This window comes from Ictalurus furcatus, chromosome 18 (assembly GCF_023375685.1).
Source record: "Ictalurus furcatus strain D&B chromosome 18, Billie_1.0, whole genome shotgun sequence".
In the NCBI taxonomy this organism is placed as follows: Eukaryota; Metazoa; Chordata; class Actinopteri; order Siluriformes; family Ictaluridae; genus Ictalurus; species Ictalurus furcatus.
Genome location: NC_071272.1, coordinates 12,861,019 through 12,877,650, shown reverse-complemented (window position 1 = coordinate 12,877,650; position 16,632 = coordinate 12,861,019). Strand labels below are relative to the sequence as shown.

Sequence of the window (16,632 nt, the reverse complement as noted above, 5' to 3'; positions counted from 1 at the left end):
CAGCAGCCAATCCTGAAGGGTTTTCTCCCTCATGCAATTTGTCAACGAGTAAAAATTTTATTTCAGTAATGAGCGCATCATACTTTTTGTCCATTTATAGTAACTTAATGCTGCCGAACATCTGTGAGACAAGTTAATTCCTATTATCAATTACATTATAGCAGCTATAAACAGTCGTTCCCTAACCAGTTCCCCCCCACTTGAAGTATATAAGATTAAAATAATAATAAATCACACCAAAAAGCGTACACACATCTGCCCTGAAGAATTTCTCTTGGAGGAAAAAATGTTAAAGCACTGACACTGAAGATTCCTTTAATAAATGTTAAATAAACATCTCATTACAGAACACGTTACCAAATCAAACACTCTTTTCTTAAAAAACAAAAAACCTTGTTTTGAATCAATTCTTCATTTGTCTTAGATTGTAAAGCATCCACCATAGAAGCAATAAAATGAATATAAACTAGAATCTGAATTACAGCCAGCAATATTTTCAGAGCTGCCGTTATAGGAAATTAAATCAACACCTTCTGGCCAATCAGATTCAGCTCAAACCATGCAGCTTATTTTATGAGATCACAAACTGAGATATGACACAGATAAATCTTTTATGGAACTACTTAAAGGCCAAGTTTTACATGACATGTACAAAATGTACATTTTTATTGCCAGGTTAACAATGTTGACCCAAACACCATTTCATATGATAGGAATTGGCTATACAAGAGGAGTTAACTGATTAAAAATCATGGTTTTTAAAATGCAGGGGTGAGTAGGGTCTAAGTTTTTAGCTGACAGTCCAGTGACCTGAAAGACTACAGAACTGGAAACTATCTGCCCTATTCCACTGGCATCCATCCATCTATCTATCCATCTATATATCTCACACACACAGGCAAGGTGCCAAGCTCATAAGATGAGGTTAAGCACCAGTGGTTGCAGTAATGTCACAATTAAGGAAAGGTCACAAGGTTGCGCAGTACATCCAAACGATGTCCGTGCATTCTGACCCCTCTTGCTGCCCTTTTCTCGCCCTCACCCCTACGCAGTCACTTCTTCTCCTCACTTGTTTTCTCTCACCCCTACGCAGTAGTTCTCTCCCTCGCTCATGTGCATGCTCTGTGCTCTTTTTATTACCCCGGCTTGTCTGTCGTGCTCTGTTTGGGAGCTAGTTCTGTAATGGACGTCTTTCGATCCAACTCGCCCTTGGAAAGAGAGAAGAGCTCATATGCAAAAAAAAAAAAAAAAAGGGAAAAGAAAAGCTGCATAAATTCAACAAACAGCTAAAAGTGCATGTGGTTATGGAAATGGGATTACTGGAGTGTGCGTGGTTATTTGGATTGTGCCACTTGGGCTGATGGGGGTGCTTTAGAACAAGCGACATGAATGGAGGGGCAAGAGTGCTTCTGGAAAAACAAAGAGGTTGCAACAAATGTTTACAGCATGAGCGTGAATTCAGTACAAAAATCGCAACACTGGCTGCCTCTTAATATCACCCTGGCTCAAGAGTGCACCATGCTTTGATGAGGAAAAACAAGGCGCATACGCAAAGAACAATTTGATCAATTAGGCAAAAATAATAATAAAAAAATTAAGGTGCATTTTTAAACTATCAGGAATTCTGGTATTGAGGACTATGTACAGTACATCTCAAAATTGTACCCTAGTCACTCCTAAAAACTGTATTCATATTGTTCCTGAAATGCTTTTTTTTTTTTTTTACTATTTAAAGGGGCAGTCTGCAATTTTTGAGCCCTCTTCTATCTGAGAAGTGAATTAAAATTGAAAAACAAAACAAACAAATCAAGGAGCCTTCCCTTTCCTTACGCCTAACTAACTCATTCTTTTATTTAGAAATTTATAATCCTTCCGTATTAGAGGGCAGAGAATTTCTGGGCCAGAAAAAATATATATACACACACCCCAAAATACACAAACCTGCCAGACCTACTGCAGACCCACTGCATGATGCTATGACTACTCAAGCTTCTCGAAGGTGTTTGGATATTATATGATTATTCCGTTCTTTAAAAAAAAAAAAAAACCCTCTTTAGAATGCAAGAAGCTGCACCTTTAAAGAAAGGTCAAAACGGTCAGTAGATCTCACCGGTGTTGCATTTGTTTCCCTTAGTGCAGGCGACGATGGCACCCATGCTGGGCTGGGAGGTCATGCCAGCCATCGAGTCCACTGCAACATCGACGACATCAGCTCCGGCTTCGGCACATGCCAACATGGCTGCCACGCCGGCGCCCGCCGTGTCATGAGTGTGCACGTGAATGGGCATGTCAGGAAAACGATCCCTCAGAGCACCAATCAGCAAACGGCTAGCTTCTGGTTTCAGCAACCCGGCCATGTCCTGGAGTAAATGAAAGAGCGTGAAAGAGACTGTCAAACTGTGTGTGTGTATGCTTTAGAATAAGAGACAGTAGATCAGCAGGGTATCGTATGAATGGGTGGCAGCTATCTGGGAAAAGCACCACTGAGGACAGTATATGAAAGGGAACGTTAGCAAAAACAGGAAGAAAGCTCATCCCAAAGAACTTCAGAACAATCAACATCAGCCTGAAGATCAGTCAACATCCTGTTTATGACTCAAGATCTTGCACCTTGATGCAAAGTATGTGCGTGCCAGCCTTCACAAGCTCGTCAGCCAGCTTCAAGTAGTAATCCAGAGAGTATTTCTGTCTCGTGGGGTCAGAGACATCGCCTGTGTAAGAGATGGCCGCTTCCACCACACCTCCCGCTGCACCAGCTGCCTCCATTCCCAGCAGCATGTTGGGCAGGTAGTTCAGAGAGTCAAAGACACGGAAGATATCCATGCCATTCTCTTTGGCCACCTCGCAGAACCTGGAACAAAGCCATCACATTACATACCATTCCATTACTACAGTGTTGCTTTGTTAAAGAATGAATAAAATTTAAAAAAAAAAAAATCATTTCTGAGGCAGTTTTCCATTTAACGACTTTTAGGGTGCTTTCACATCTTTTGTTGAGTCTGAATCAGAGTGAAATTGATTCTTTTGATTCGTTTACTAGGTGGGTTGGTTTAGATTCACACTTTACATAATTAAACAAACCAAAAAGCATGAATAAAAAAGCACATTGTACATTTTCAGCCCTATCAACCAACATACTCAAAGGTAAAAATATCTTCGCCAAGTGCTAGTAGAAATCATAAAAATGGAGTCCTTGGCATAGTCATACAATCAAAAATACACTACATGTTTGGTTCACTTCCTGCAGGCTGGGAATCAGGGTTGAACCGCTTTCTTACATCAATCAAACCGAGCTGGTCACCCGAGCCACTTTGATCAGGTGATATTTTTGTTTGAATCAAACGGACTAAATGTGAAATCACCCTTACAGCTTTGTATCTTAGACGGATACTGAAACCAAAGTGTGTGTATGTTTGTGCGCGTGATGCTGACTTGTAGACTGCGTTGTCTGGGTAGTTTGTGTATCCTACAGCGTTGGCTCCTCTCAGAAGCATCTGGAAAGGCACATTGGGGATCAGAGACCTCAACTCCTGCAACCTTTTCCAAGGACACTCACACAAGAAGCGCATTGCCACATCAAATGTAGCACCTAGAGAAAAAGTGGGTACAGACGTGGCTTTTTAAAGCAACTCATGAAATGCAATAACTTCTTTAATTTGCCTGTTTCTCGCCCTGCCTTTCCTCCTTTCTGCTCCTGCTGTAACCTTGGGAACACAGGAATACATACCAACACAAGTCCAGTATGAAACAAGCACAAATACGCAACAGTTTGAGTATTTGTGGCTCCTCTATAGCAAGAAAGACATGTTTATTAACAACCTGGACAAGTGAAACCTCGGCAACACGGTCAAACTTACAACTGCATAATCTGAAAATTGAGGGGAAACTTAAATGGTAAAAAAAAAAAGGGGGGGGTGGGGTTTGGGGAATCGTCCCCTCCATCATTCCCTTTGGTCATCAGACAATCTAATCTAAGATGTGTAGTATGAATATTTTATTTAAATGTAAATAATTAAATTGAGATTAAGAGCACTTCTTCATTCCCTACAGATGAGCTACTTATGTAGACATGCATTTAGTAATAATGCAGAGATATGTTTAATGGGCAACAGAGAAATTGCAGTGAAAACATTTTAACCCTCCTAATATGTTATGGGTCAATTTGACCTATTTCCACATTTGAGATGTCTGAAATACTGGTTAATCTCTCTCTTTGAAATTTTTGGACTTTTCCTCATTTAGCGTCATGAACATATATGCAAATATTTCTTCTTATGGCTTGTCTCGGACAGGCTGTAATAAAGGTTTACTGTTTTAAGCTGTTCTTTGCTGTATTTAAACTGTGGAAGTCATTTTGACCCATAACATAAGGGATGTACCTTCCTCCCCCCCAACATAATAGGAGGGTTAAAAAATAATACTGGCAACCAATTCTATGAAAGTCATATCTAATTTAAACTATGAATAAATTTAAATTGTTAATATGCATGATGACTTGTGATCTTGAAGAATTATACAGTAAGTATCTGTCATAACACTTTATAACACCAAACCACCTTTTGTATAGTGGATTATGAGGAGATGTAATACGCTTTAAGCACTACTTAAAACACGTTATGTAATGCCTTCTCATATATAATTGAGTATAGGGCCTTATATATATATATATATATATATATATATATATATATATATATATATATATATATATATATACACACACATACACACACAATATTTATATGGCCTTCATATCTACAATAAAGCATGAAGCAAGACTTGAGAAGTAATCGAGCTTTAAAAGCAAGACTTTTCCTAAACCAACTCTTCAAGAACTTTCTAAAATAACTGATTATCAATAATGCACTGACAAGCAAAAGGAGAAGCCAAATTCTGGGTTAAAGGTGAGGGAAGAAGCAGTGAAATAAAAGCAGGGGAAAAAAAGTTTGAGAGAGAATTGGAAATGGCGCACCTCCCCAGTTTTCCACACTGAAGAGGCTGCTGAAGTTGTGAGCCACGAACGGTGCAATCTTTTTGAGGTCATGAGTGCGCACCCGAGTGGCCAGGAGTGACTGGTGGGCATCTCTGAAGGTAGTGTCCATCAACAGCAGACCTTTGTGGGCACGCACTGCTTTGGCAAAGCCTTCAGGGCCTTCTTTCAGCAAAACATCCCTAAAACCCGTTGGAGGCGCTCCTAAAATGTGCACACACACACAAACAGTAATCAATACTACAAACATTATCAGAACCACCAGACTACAGAGAACCACAAAGAAAAAGAATCACCATTTTAATAGCACCATTATTCACATGCATTCTGTATCTTTTGTACTGGACTGTCTCTCTCTCTCTCTCGCACACACACACCTGGATTGGGCTTTGCAAGCCACTCATTGATTTCCGCTGAACGCTTATCACATAACCTTAAATAAATAGATCCTTTTACAAGCACATCTTAATGTCAATATAATATTCCAGTTTCAAGAACTTTACCATAATGAAATAAAATAAACATCATTATAAAAAGAAAAGGAAAAAAAAAGGTGTCATGGACACATGCTTTATATAATCCTGAGACTATACCTGCAATATTGTGCAAGAGGTAGTGCAACACTGGAATAAAATGACAATATGTGGCATAGAAATAGGAAATATGAAACGTATAATATTGTGTCATTCAATTCCGGTAGACATGGTTTAACAAGAAAGTACTTTTGTCTCTTCTTTTTGTTTTTATTTGTTTTTTATCTCATAAACAAAACAAGGATGTTCAATAAAACTGCATGAAAGACTGCAAATGTTCCTGAACTAATAACCTATCGACGGGGTTGTAGATCGACATCTGGATTTCTGTAAAGCTGCTTCGTAATGCTATTTATAAGTTCTATATGACTAAAAGGAAGCGGAAGGGTGCTGGAGAGAGCTTGAACAAAAGTAGCATAAGGAGGACAGAAATGATAAATATAAGCAACAAAAAAAATAAATCCTACATTAAATCAAACACAAGTTGATGGTAAAATGAACATGCTGCCAAATATTGTTAATATTCTTTGTCCAAGAAAGTGACTTTCTATGGGTCATGCAAATGAACCGATTGTGGCATAAATGATGTTTAAAGGAAAACTCCAGCACAAAATACATTAAATGATTAAATTGAAATATTTGTGATGGTATTAGTGATTATGCTGCTAATATATTGGTTGATGCTGTATTTTCATTGTTAGTGGTTGTGTGACAAGCGAACATCACAAGCACATTTATGATCACTGTATATTCAAAAGAGAGAAGAATAAGAGCTTCTATTCTCACCATTTTTCAGCAGTGTTCAAGGTCATAATGAGAAATCCAATGTGGAAGTACTGGAGACAAGTTTCACTAAGCGTTCCAGAATTCAATACAGTACAATACATGGCAACAAACTCAGCTTGGCCAGTTAGTGATGTACAAAATATGACGCACAGTGTCTTTGATCAAGGACAGCGGTATTAGTATGGAAGTTGAAGCTTTAAAACCCCTTATACAGTACGCTTGCATAGAGTATGCAGATGAATGTTTGAACTTAACCCCTCTCTCCAAGGATGCTTATGCCCCAAACTCTGGAAGCATTCCCAGAATCTAGTTCTGAACAAGCAAATCCACGTAGCCAATCATGAGTTACAGCTGTTTGAGTAAACTAAACGTGGCCACACTAAGATGGACTGGCATATTGTTTATTAAAGTCAACATGTTTTTGATTATTATTGAGGTACAAACTCCATTGATTATTCCAACTTTGTATACTCATGCCAAAATCCAAGAGTAGTTTCACAAGTAGGTTGAACATAACTTGTATAGTGGTTCAAAATCTACGTAGTCGAAAGAAGCAATCCGAATAGCAAATGTCTTCACTAAGGAATGGTGGGAAAATAGAATTGTCTGTCTACAACTCGCAGTGCTTGAGATATGGGTCAAAACATAAAATTCTGAGCTGTAGTGCAGCATTGTGGATCCCTTCACTTGATTGAGTAGAGGGGAAAATTCTTTACCATCATGCAAAATTGAACGTCTTTGCTCTCCAAAGCATTTTTAATTCCGAACCCAAAAAATAAGTAAAATCCTAATAATTCCTAACAATTCCAAAGGGGTTTCCAACACTTTGCACCTGGACCACTAATAAATACTGGACACCATTGGATCTCTCATAATTAGGGCTGCTACAACTAACCAGCAAGACTGATCAAATTCAATAATAAAAATAGGTGACGGTGGATTTTATTATTAATTAGCTGATGTTATGATGTACCTTGTGGCACACAAAACACTTCCTTTAGACTAAAACCCATCTGACAGAAAACGGTGGAGAACTTTACAGCAGAAAAAAAATGGTACAATATACAAACGACAGTATTTTACATGAAAATTGGATCAACTGGAAAAATAAAAAATAAAATAAAAATGATCATTGAACACTGTCTAAAACATGGTCTAATGTTCTCTCACTTCAAGAAATCATGAAAACAGTCATTTCCACTGTATTTGGCATTTGCATATTTTGTTCATAATTGACGTCCTGCATCAATAATGCATTTAAATGGAACAGAGCAGTGTTAGGCCACAGCATCCGTGCAAGACATCTGAATCAATTGCCTTGTAAGACGTTAAACCTTTTTTTATGCTGATAATTGAACCTTTTTTTGTGCTGATAAATGCTGCATTGTTTCATTTTTATTAATGTACACTATATAATATAACATAATATATATATTTTTTAAATATAGACAATATTTTTAATACGTCAAGTATCAAGTCCTCATGCTGCTTTTGGTTCACACCGATGTTGCTGAGTTAATCCAAAATGAAGTCGATTCCCTGATTCTAGGCATTGAAAACAAAGCGCTCTGGCGTCGATTCCACACACCGAAAATAAACTTTGAGCACACACGGCAAGTAAAATGAATTAGCCAGTGGATAATGGACTTTATTTTGAAATTGACTGGTTGCAATTGAGCAAAACAGGGCTTGAAATACAGGCAAGTCCAACCCAGTGATTGTGATCATGGGTCTATTGGTCACACTGATATGTAAATAGCAGCAACAACAATAATAATAATAATAATAATCTGATTTTTGTAAAAACAAGCACTTAATATTCTCCGATATGCCATGTCAGAATGTCTGATATATGTCCGCAATAATGCATTTAGTTTGTGACCCGTTATTTAATAAGCCTAGTTAAAAGTTCTGTAGTATTATTAGTTGATTGAAAAGTTGGAAATAAATATTTTTTAGTACATTTAGTATAATAATAATAAAACCAAATCAATAAAAATGATCAATAGCTCAATTAATTAAATTAATAGTTGTGGCCCTTTATATTATAATTATACCACAACGCAGATAAATTGTCCAATCTGATTGATCGGAAGGTGTGCATTATTTTGCGTTATCCAGATGTAACATGAATGATGGGTTCATATTAAAGAACCCATACTAATATGTTATCATTTCTGTAGTTGCAGCTCTTACACAGGGACTTGTGTTTTTGTTATTTAACAAATGTTTATTTAACATTTATGGAAGGAGTTCACCTCACCCAGGGTGACCCCCGCCTTGTGCCTCAAGACCCCTGGGATAAGCTTCAGGCTCCCCTCGACCCTGTGTCAGATATGCGGTGCCGAATATGGATGGATGGAAGGAGTCTTAGGTGTTAAAACAGGACAGAGGAGTTCTCAGGTTTCTTGGTAGAATGACAAGGGACTGAACTTTAATTTGGTCTAAGTGGATCTGCGCAGAGCTAATATTGATGGTGTGCATATGTGCATGGAGGTGAATTGCTTACCGAGAGTCACCTGTGGGATGACTGGATCAATGGGGGAAGGCTTAGCCTTTACAGGGATGGGAGTCGTTGGGCCATTCACCATGACATGACCTGAGATTAGAAAAGCCACACACACACACACACACACACACACACACACACAGATAGCTACCTGACATCAGACTGCACTCAACAGAATGTTCAAAGCTACAGCTATTTATTTAAAGGCCAGCTACAAAAAGCTTGATATGATGAACCAGCTGTCTTTAAAATATGATCTGAGAAACCCAAGTATCAATATAAAAGGTGAAAGTCAAGAAAAACAAGCCTTCAAAAGGATGCGTTTCCATTAAAATGAAAGTGTATTGATCCTATGTAGAGAAAGCTTTTGAACATGTGCGCCTGCTTTCTCCCACTCACGCTGTCTAGTGAACTTGACCTACACCCGAACATCGCACAGAGACCGCTGCTTTAAAATAAAGCTAGAAAAATAATGTGTCAAGACGAATTTATTATGCTGGTGCCACCTTACCCAGATAATGCAGGAGTTTCTGGGCTCGGTTCTGAACAGGTTTGAGGATGAAAAGGTCCTGGTTCTCGTCGATGAACTGCGTGTCCACGGTGCCATAAAGGAACTGGTCATTACTCAACACATTCTGGAGGAAAGGGATATTTGTCTGTCGGGAAAGGAAGAGGAGGAAAAAAAAAAAAAAAACAGAGCCTGAAATAGTGGTTAAACTGAGAAATTGCTGAGTGGTGCAGAAGCTGAGAGCTCTAGACACAACACACTGCAGAGACATAACACACTGCTCAGGTGCTAATGTTTCTACACAGGCAAAGGAGGCCTTTCAGGGTGTAAGCTTAAAATCAATACCATTATCTAAACATTCAATACAACTTCCATCACAGAGCATTTTCTGTATGTGTGTATGCAAAAGAGAGAGATGCAGTCATAGTAGTTTATACAGTGCACAAGCACAGAGAAATAACACTGCTTTGTGCAAAAATAAAAGCCTTTTAAACAGCACCGATTTTAGTGGGGGGGGGGGGGGGACAAAAAAAAGATTAATTCGACAGTTTATCACATTTGACGACATCTATAGGATCTTCTATACGATCTAGTGATTTTTTTTAGTGCAACTCCGCAACAGTCATCCAGCATACAGTCTAGCAGTCCGTTCTGATTGGTTTTACCATTGAGAATCTTTGACACAGTAGGTGTGGTTCCTTTTGCCATTAACCAGGAATGCTATGTTTCAGCAAAATGACCAGTTCAACTAAACCAAAAACTACACAAAAGTACTGAAACTAGCCAAATCAAGCGAGCACAAGAAAAGGGAAACACGTTTGTTTCTTTTTCCACAGCCTTTGCTTGGGAAACAAAGGTCACCAGGGTGCACATGAATTACTGATGTACAGATATTATCCACTCCACAACCCTGCTTTCCCTCTCCCAGACTTTGCAATATATCTTATCATAGAAATAGTTCTGTGCATCACAGACACACCATCTACACATACACTTTGCTTTTGTTTGTGGAAAGCTATTAGATCTAACTCAGATTTAACCACCATTGTCAAGTTTGCTGATGACACTGCTGTAGTGGGCCTGATCGCTGATAATTATGAGGAGGCATACTTGGTGGAGGTTAAAAGCCTGGAGAACTGGTGCCAGGAGAACCTCAATCTCCTGAACGTCAGCAAGACAAAGGAGTTGTTAGAGGACTTCAGCATGAAGTAGGAAAGGAGCCATCACCTCCTTAAGATCAATGAAGCCCCAGTGGAGACAGTGGACAATTTCTGTTTACCTTAGTGTTCACATCATGCAGGACCTTTCCTGATCCTGTCGCAGTAACACCCTGGTGCAGAAGGCCTGTCAACATCTTTACCCCCTTTGCGGTAAGGGACTTTAAACTGGCCTCAAAACTGCTAAGAAACTTTTACACCTGCACCATCGAGAGCATCAAGGCTGGTTCGGGAACAGCACCAAGCAGGAAAGAAGGGCTCTCCTGAGGACAGCGAGATCAGCCGAGTGTGCTATCTAGAGCAAGCTGTGCTGGACCAAAGCCAAGAAAATAGTGAAGGACCTCAGCCACCTCAAAAATGGACTTTCCTCTCTGTTGTGGACAGGGAAGTGCTTCCACTCCTTGAAGGCCACCACAAAGAGAATGAGGAGCTTCTTCGCCACAAGCCAATCAGGCCCTGAGTCAGGACAACACCTAGGCTCAGACTTTGGATTTGTTTACACAATACCTACAAACCATACATTCCTGTTAATATACCCATCTTACCCTGTATGTCTAAATATTTATTATACAATGTTAGTATTTCACTACAACTACCTCAGCCCTATGCTGCACAGCATTGTATAGTACGTACAACCTCACATCTGCCCCCCCCCCACATATAGTCCACACTTTTTCTTGTTTTTCATTTTTTAACTATTTTAATTTGGCAGTCCTGTCATTAACTGTCCCATAAGTGCTCCTAATGCATGAGGCAGTGTCATTGCCATCCCAGTGGGCCTTTATTAGCACTTGTAGTTCCCATTTATGACCACTAGGAGCAACAACTCCTCTATGGAGCTAAATGAGCAGTGAGCACATCAGCTGACAAACATTAGCTTATATCAGTCAAACAACAGTTTGTTTTTTGTTTTGTTTTTTTTAAAAAAAAACACTGGTTACTCAAAAAAGGTTATTAGTCTTGCAATGGCATTTGGATTATATAGATTTGTGAATAAGGACTTTTGTTGAACAGCTGATGTATATTGTATATATAAACCTGCTCCTATGGGCAGGCCATCACTGCTTTTAAGGTTTTAATACTCTTCATGCTACTGTAGGTCTGACTTGCTCACAGCTCAGATAGCATTAGAAAACAGTTCTTGAGGAAAAACCCAGGAAATGGGATGCAATATGGCAATGTAAGAGTCTGTTTAAGTGAGCTTGAGGTCACTGGACCACTGCACATTCTCTCCCAAGCTCTACCATCTGGGGGTGGGTGATACGGAGAAAACATTAATTCCTCCATCCAAACCAACCAGCCCATTGAGGACAAACCCTGATTTACCATGCAGCCAAGTACAACAGGTGCAGAAATTATAGTCGCATTTATAGATATAAACAAACCAACTGACCAAGTGATAAAAGCATTATGTAAATAAAATGGCTATAGCAAGAGGACAATAATTATAGATTTAATTTTATAGATTTTAATGCTAAACGTTATAATCTTTCATGTAGAGATTTTCAGTCTTCTCAAGACTAGCAAAAAAAAAAAAATCAATCTTGTTTTTAAAAAAAAAAAAAAGATGCTGCAGTGTGTAGCGGTGTATTCATTCCTCTCCTGATAAGTAAATAAGACTTGTATAATCTTACAATCAGTCAAAACACTTTTGAGATGCGGTTCAAGTAGATAATAGTCTGATTGACGTGCTGAGGTTTTAATGCTATTTGGGATACAGGAACAACAGTGAGCTTTCAATAGCATCATGATCACACCACCGCATCCTGCCCGCGCTCAATACTGAATATTTATGGAAACAGACATACACGGAAGGTAACCAGTAATACACCACAGGGACATAATTCTGCCCACTAGCCACACTGTTTTTACAATCATGCCGAGCTTCAGCCTTTCTTGAAGGGTCTTCCATTTTAGCTGATTTTATTTCAAGAGAAGGAGAAAAAAAAAAAAAAACTCCTGACAAGACCTAAAGCATGATCCACTTACTACAGTGAGTTTGATATGTCTTTAAATATTATCTGCATATGTAAGGTGGTAGTTAGTTTTGCAAAACATGTCATGTTTTTTTTTATTGAAAAACAATGATTTTTTTCTCTTCAGTTTTACATTTACAAAAATGTATTTCAATTACTAATAGATTAATTATTAATAGATTTTAACATCCCAGCTGTTTATTATAGTGAAGCCTGAGAGTGTATTAACAGTATTGACAAATAACCTAATAAGACCCAAAATGATCTACTGTGGTAGGAAAATCATATTACCAAATTCCCAGCCTTATCACCTTCAGTCTCTCTCACACACACAACTCCGCTAATTTAGAAGAGAAACTGAGACATAGAAACAGAAAGAGAGACAGAAAGAAAGAGATAGAGTAGTGGTGTAACCTAATACCGCTATCAGCATCTGTTTACTGCTCCAAATAACTGGATCTTAACCAGAAGTGGGCATGTCCTAAGCTGGAAGATTTTTATTTTTTTAAATTAAATATGACCCCTACCACTATGCTTCGAAAAAACCAATGACAAAACCACTGGGGGGTTTTAAAAAAAATTTTAAAAAATAAAAAGGTAGGAGGTAGAAATGCCAGCAATTTCAGCACTATGGCTCTGACAGTTCCTCAACCTCTGCTACATAACTCCATAATTGGTGTCAAAAAAAGTGTTTATATGTGTATGCAATAATTTATAACAAAGTTTAGTTGGGTCTAGATCCTAAAGTGAGTAGTAGCCTAATTGAAACCATCACAACACTGACCAGGCAGTCACTAGGGATGAACAAATGAACATGGTAAATGGTAAGTGCAGCGCTGCATTTTCTTTGTCCTGGGAGCTGAGCACTGGCTCAAACCTACATGAAAGTAAGAACCTCGTGCTTGTGACATTATTTTGCTTCCCATACGATCACACTATTGATGTACACTTATGAACATTTGCTCATAAAAAACAATAGTGTACCTCCTAATCGTATCTGTACTTGCATCCATTTAGAACACATTATCTGTTCCTTCCAAATAACGTCTTCATATTCAATTACATCCCTGAGAGAGAGAGAGAGAGAGGGGAGACAGACTACGCACACTCTGACCCAGATTCCTGTGACTGCAGAACCAATATTACATCCTTCACCACACCACATACCCCCCTCCCCCCTTTGCCTCCCACTACACATTAAACAATATAAGACTTAAGCACAAATAGATATCAACAAAGAACATAAGCAGAACACAAGATGTGTGCTGAAAACTCAATAGTGGCATGAAATAATTAAGACAGGATCATCTGTCAGACTCAACCAACTACACAACTGTTCTTTAATAAATCCGACCCTCTCGCTCTTCCAAATTATAAAGGAAAGTTAAAAAATCTTTCAACAAAAGAAAAAAAAAAGAAAAAGAAAAAACAACCCCACACCCCAACAACTAAGAATTAAGGCACCATCGATAACTACACATTTCTAAACATATTTCCTCAGTAATTTGGTCTCCTGTCCACACAAAAACAGTAAACTTCACTAGTGTCTACATCTTCACTATAACAGATGAATGGCGGCTGTTTTCCCCCGCAAACACCAGGGGCGGTTTAACCAGCTGGACGACTTGGCTGGACATGCCTTAAGTCCTACGTAGAATTAATAGTGTAAGTAAGTAATAATATAAGTTTGTAACCATAGCAACATTAATGTGGTGGTAACCATCACCACAGTAGAATGTGGCAGTGTGGATGCATATCGTCTACGCTGGAAATAGCTGTGTAGATGTAGCTTTAGATGGTGCAACAGGTGTAAAAATTTATCACAAGGCTGGACATAGCTAAGCCCAGTATAGGGCTTACACCCAACTTTATTCATTTACATCCAGCTGGTGTAACTGGACACTGGTGGTTACCATAAAACCATATACAGGTGCATCTAAAAAAAAATTGAATATTGTGTAAAATTCCCCCCCCCCCCCAAGTAATTTAATTCAAAAAGTTCATAAACTTTCATATATTCTAGATACATTACACAAAGTAAAAGATTTCAAGCCTTTATGTTTTAACCTTGATTACGGCTCATGGAAATAAAAAAATCCAGTATCTCAAATTATTAGAATAAAGAATTTTCTATAATCATTTCTATAATAGAAATGTTGACCTGAGAAGCTCTAATCAGCTAATTTTAATCACTACCATACCACTATCATTACTACGTTATAAGCTAGTCCACTCCCCCAAAAATTTCTCTTTAGTACGCAAAACTGCCTCTCGTCTGAAAACATTCATTTAATTCAAATATTTTGACTGCTAATGGTCAAAAATGTCACTTTTTCTGACATCCCAAGTAAATATAGTTAATGATGCTTGATACAGACTTGGTAGACAGATTGTCTAATCATTGTTGGATTTTATTTCATATTGATAAACTTAAAACAAAAAAGTGCTACTTCTTTCAAGTGGGAAATATCAAAATGAGAGATTACTAATGTGGGGTACAGGGGAGGGGGCATGGCTTCCAGATTCCAGATGTTGATTGACTCCTCTGTTTTTATTGGGAGGAGGAAAAAAACCTGCTCTTTAGATGTATTAATGAGTGATATCTCGGAGCAGTGTGTTCCAATGCTAAATGTGGAGATTCTACACAAGATGAGTCTCCAGTGTCAGTGCTTCGGAGGCAAGTTTCTCGACACAGGAAAGGTAGGTCAGAAAAGTCAGCACATGAGGCGTTCCATTTTATCTGTAACATGACAAGCTTCAACTTTTGGGTTGGGCGGATTAAGAGAGGCTGGCAAAGGAACAATGGTTTATAACCGCTATAATGTAAACGATAACAAACAAACTTGTCTCATGGACGTTCACCATCAAGCATAATTAGAAACAGATAAATGTATGACATGGCATTAGATGATCAAGAAAAAATTGTCATTGTAAAAGGAGAACTGCTTTGGTACAAGTTGTGGAATAAATCGCCCTGGGACATGCTTTTATAGCAAAATAATCCACTTTGAGACAGTATCTTTCCAGCCCATTGTTGTTCATTTTCCTAAAACAGCATGCAATGGCGTGTTTAATTCTTTACTTACGGCTTTATACATTTGTCAATGTAGTATTTTTAAGCAGTGTGCTTGATACAGTGATGTGTGATGCCTACAGTGTGAAGACAAAAAGCACACATTGAAACAGTTTTCTCCCCTGCCAAGATAAACAGCAGTACACCACTGGAATTTAAAAAAAATAAAATAAAAATACTGCCCACTAGCCTCACGGTTTTCACAATGACTGCATCAAGTGGGCGGCAGCTCCGGGAAAGAACTTTCACAACACAATGCAGTCCTTAAGAGCACACTGAGACTAAAGAGAGCTTCAAGGCCAATTGTTTGCCTAAACAAACGGGCGAAATTAGGAGCACGTAGCAGTCACAGAGCTGGCAGGCAATTATATAGTACACAGATAGAAACATTCATACGGAGACACCACAACAGAGCAAAACTAATATAATATACATATAATATACATAATACTACAGAGATCTTTACTCTATTGCAGTTTACATGAGATTGTCTGACAAGTTTTACCACGAAGAAGTGCTTGAGAGAGCTGAAAGGAGCTTCTTCAAGGAACACAATGTACTGCTCTCCTAGTCTGCGGTCATTAATGTCAACGTGAATTGTAAACAGTACTAAAAGAAATTAAAAGACTAGTTTTGTACCTGCGATATGCACCACTTTCCATTACTGAGTGTTATATCATTTAAATGAAAGAGTCGCTAGTCGTTCAGTACAGATTAAACAGTGTTAAGCTTTCAGAAATAAATCTTCTGCAGTGGTGCTTAAGCTGGTAGATGTTTTGTCAGTCCAAGCTAATATTAGCAAAAAAAAAACCTGCCTAGCTTACATCTGATCTAATTAAAAATAATTACAATTAATCAGCCTCCCTAGCTAGTAGTTTGGGGGGGGGGGGGGGTAGGCAGAGCTCTACTGTGACCATAAAAAATAATAAGAACCAGACAGTAGCAGTTTAGTCACATTCTACACTCCTTGCATCCACTTCCCATAGGATTACCTGTAAAACCTGTTGACAATAAAAAATCTCCTTAGAGGCACTTTGCTA

The 16,632-nt window shown here is 38.4% G+C and overlaps 1 protein-coding gene across 1 annotated transcript in view; it reads right to left on the bottom strand.

Moving 5' to 3' along the window:
• Positions 1 to 16,632, bottom strand: part of pcxa (pyruvate carboxylase a) — a 173,017-nt gene that overhangs the window by 17,540 nt on the left and 138,845 nt on the right. The window contains exons 11-16 of the mRNA XM_053648815.1: positions 9,330 to 9,474; positions 8,819 to 8,908; positions 4,973 to 5,194; positions 3,433 to 3,589; positions 2,611 to 2,851; positions 2,111 to 2,360 (exon numbers count right to left, since the gene is read on the bottom strand). Coding sequence (XP_053504790.1) covers positions 2,111 to 2,360; positions 2,611 to 2,851; positions 3,433 to 3,589; positions 4,973 to 5,194; positions 8,819 to 8,908; positions 9,330 to 9,474 — 1,105 coding nt within the window. The remainder of the gene's footprint in view (positions 1 to 2,110; positions 2,361 to 2,610; positions 2,852 to 3,432; positions 3,590 to 4,972; positions 5,195 to 8,818; positions 8,909 to 9,329; positions 9,475 to 16,632) is intronic.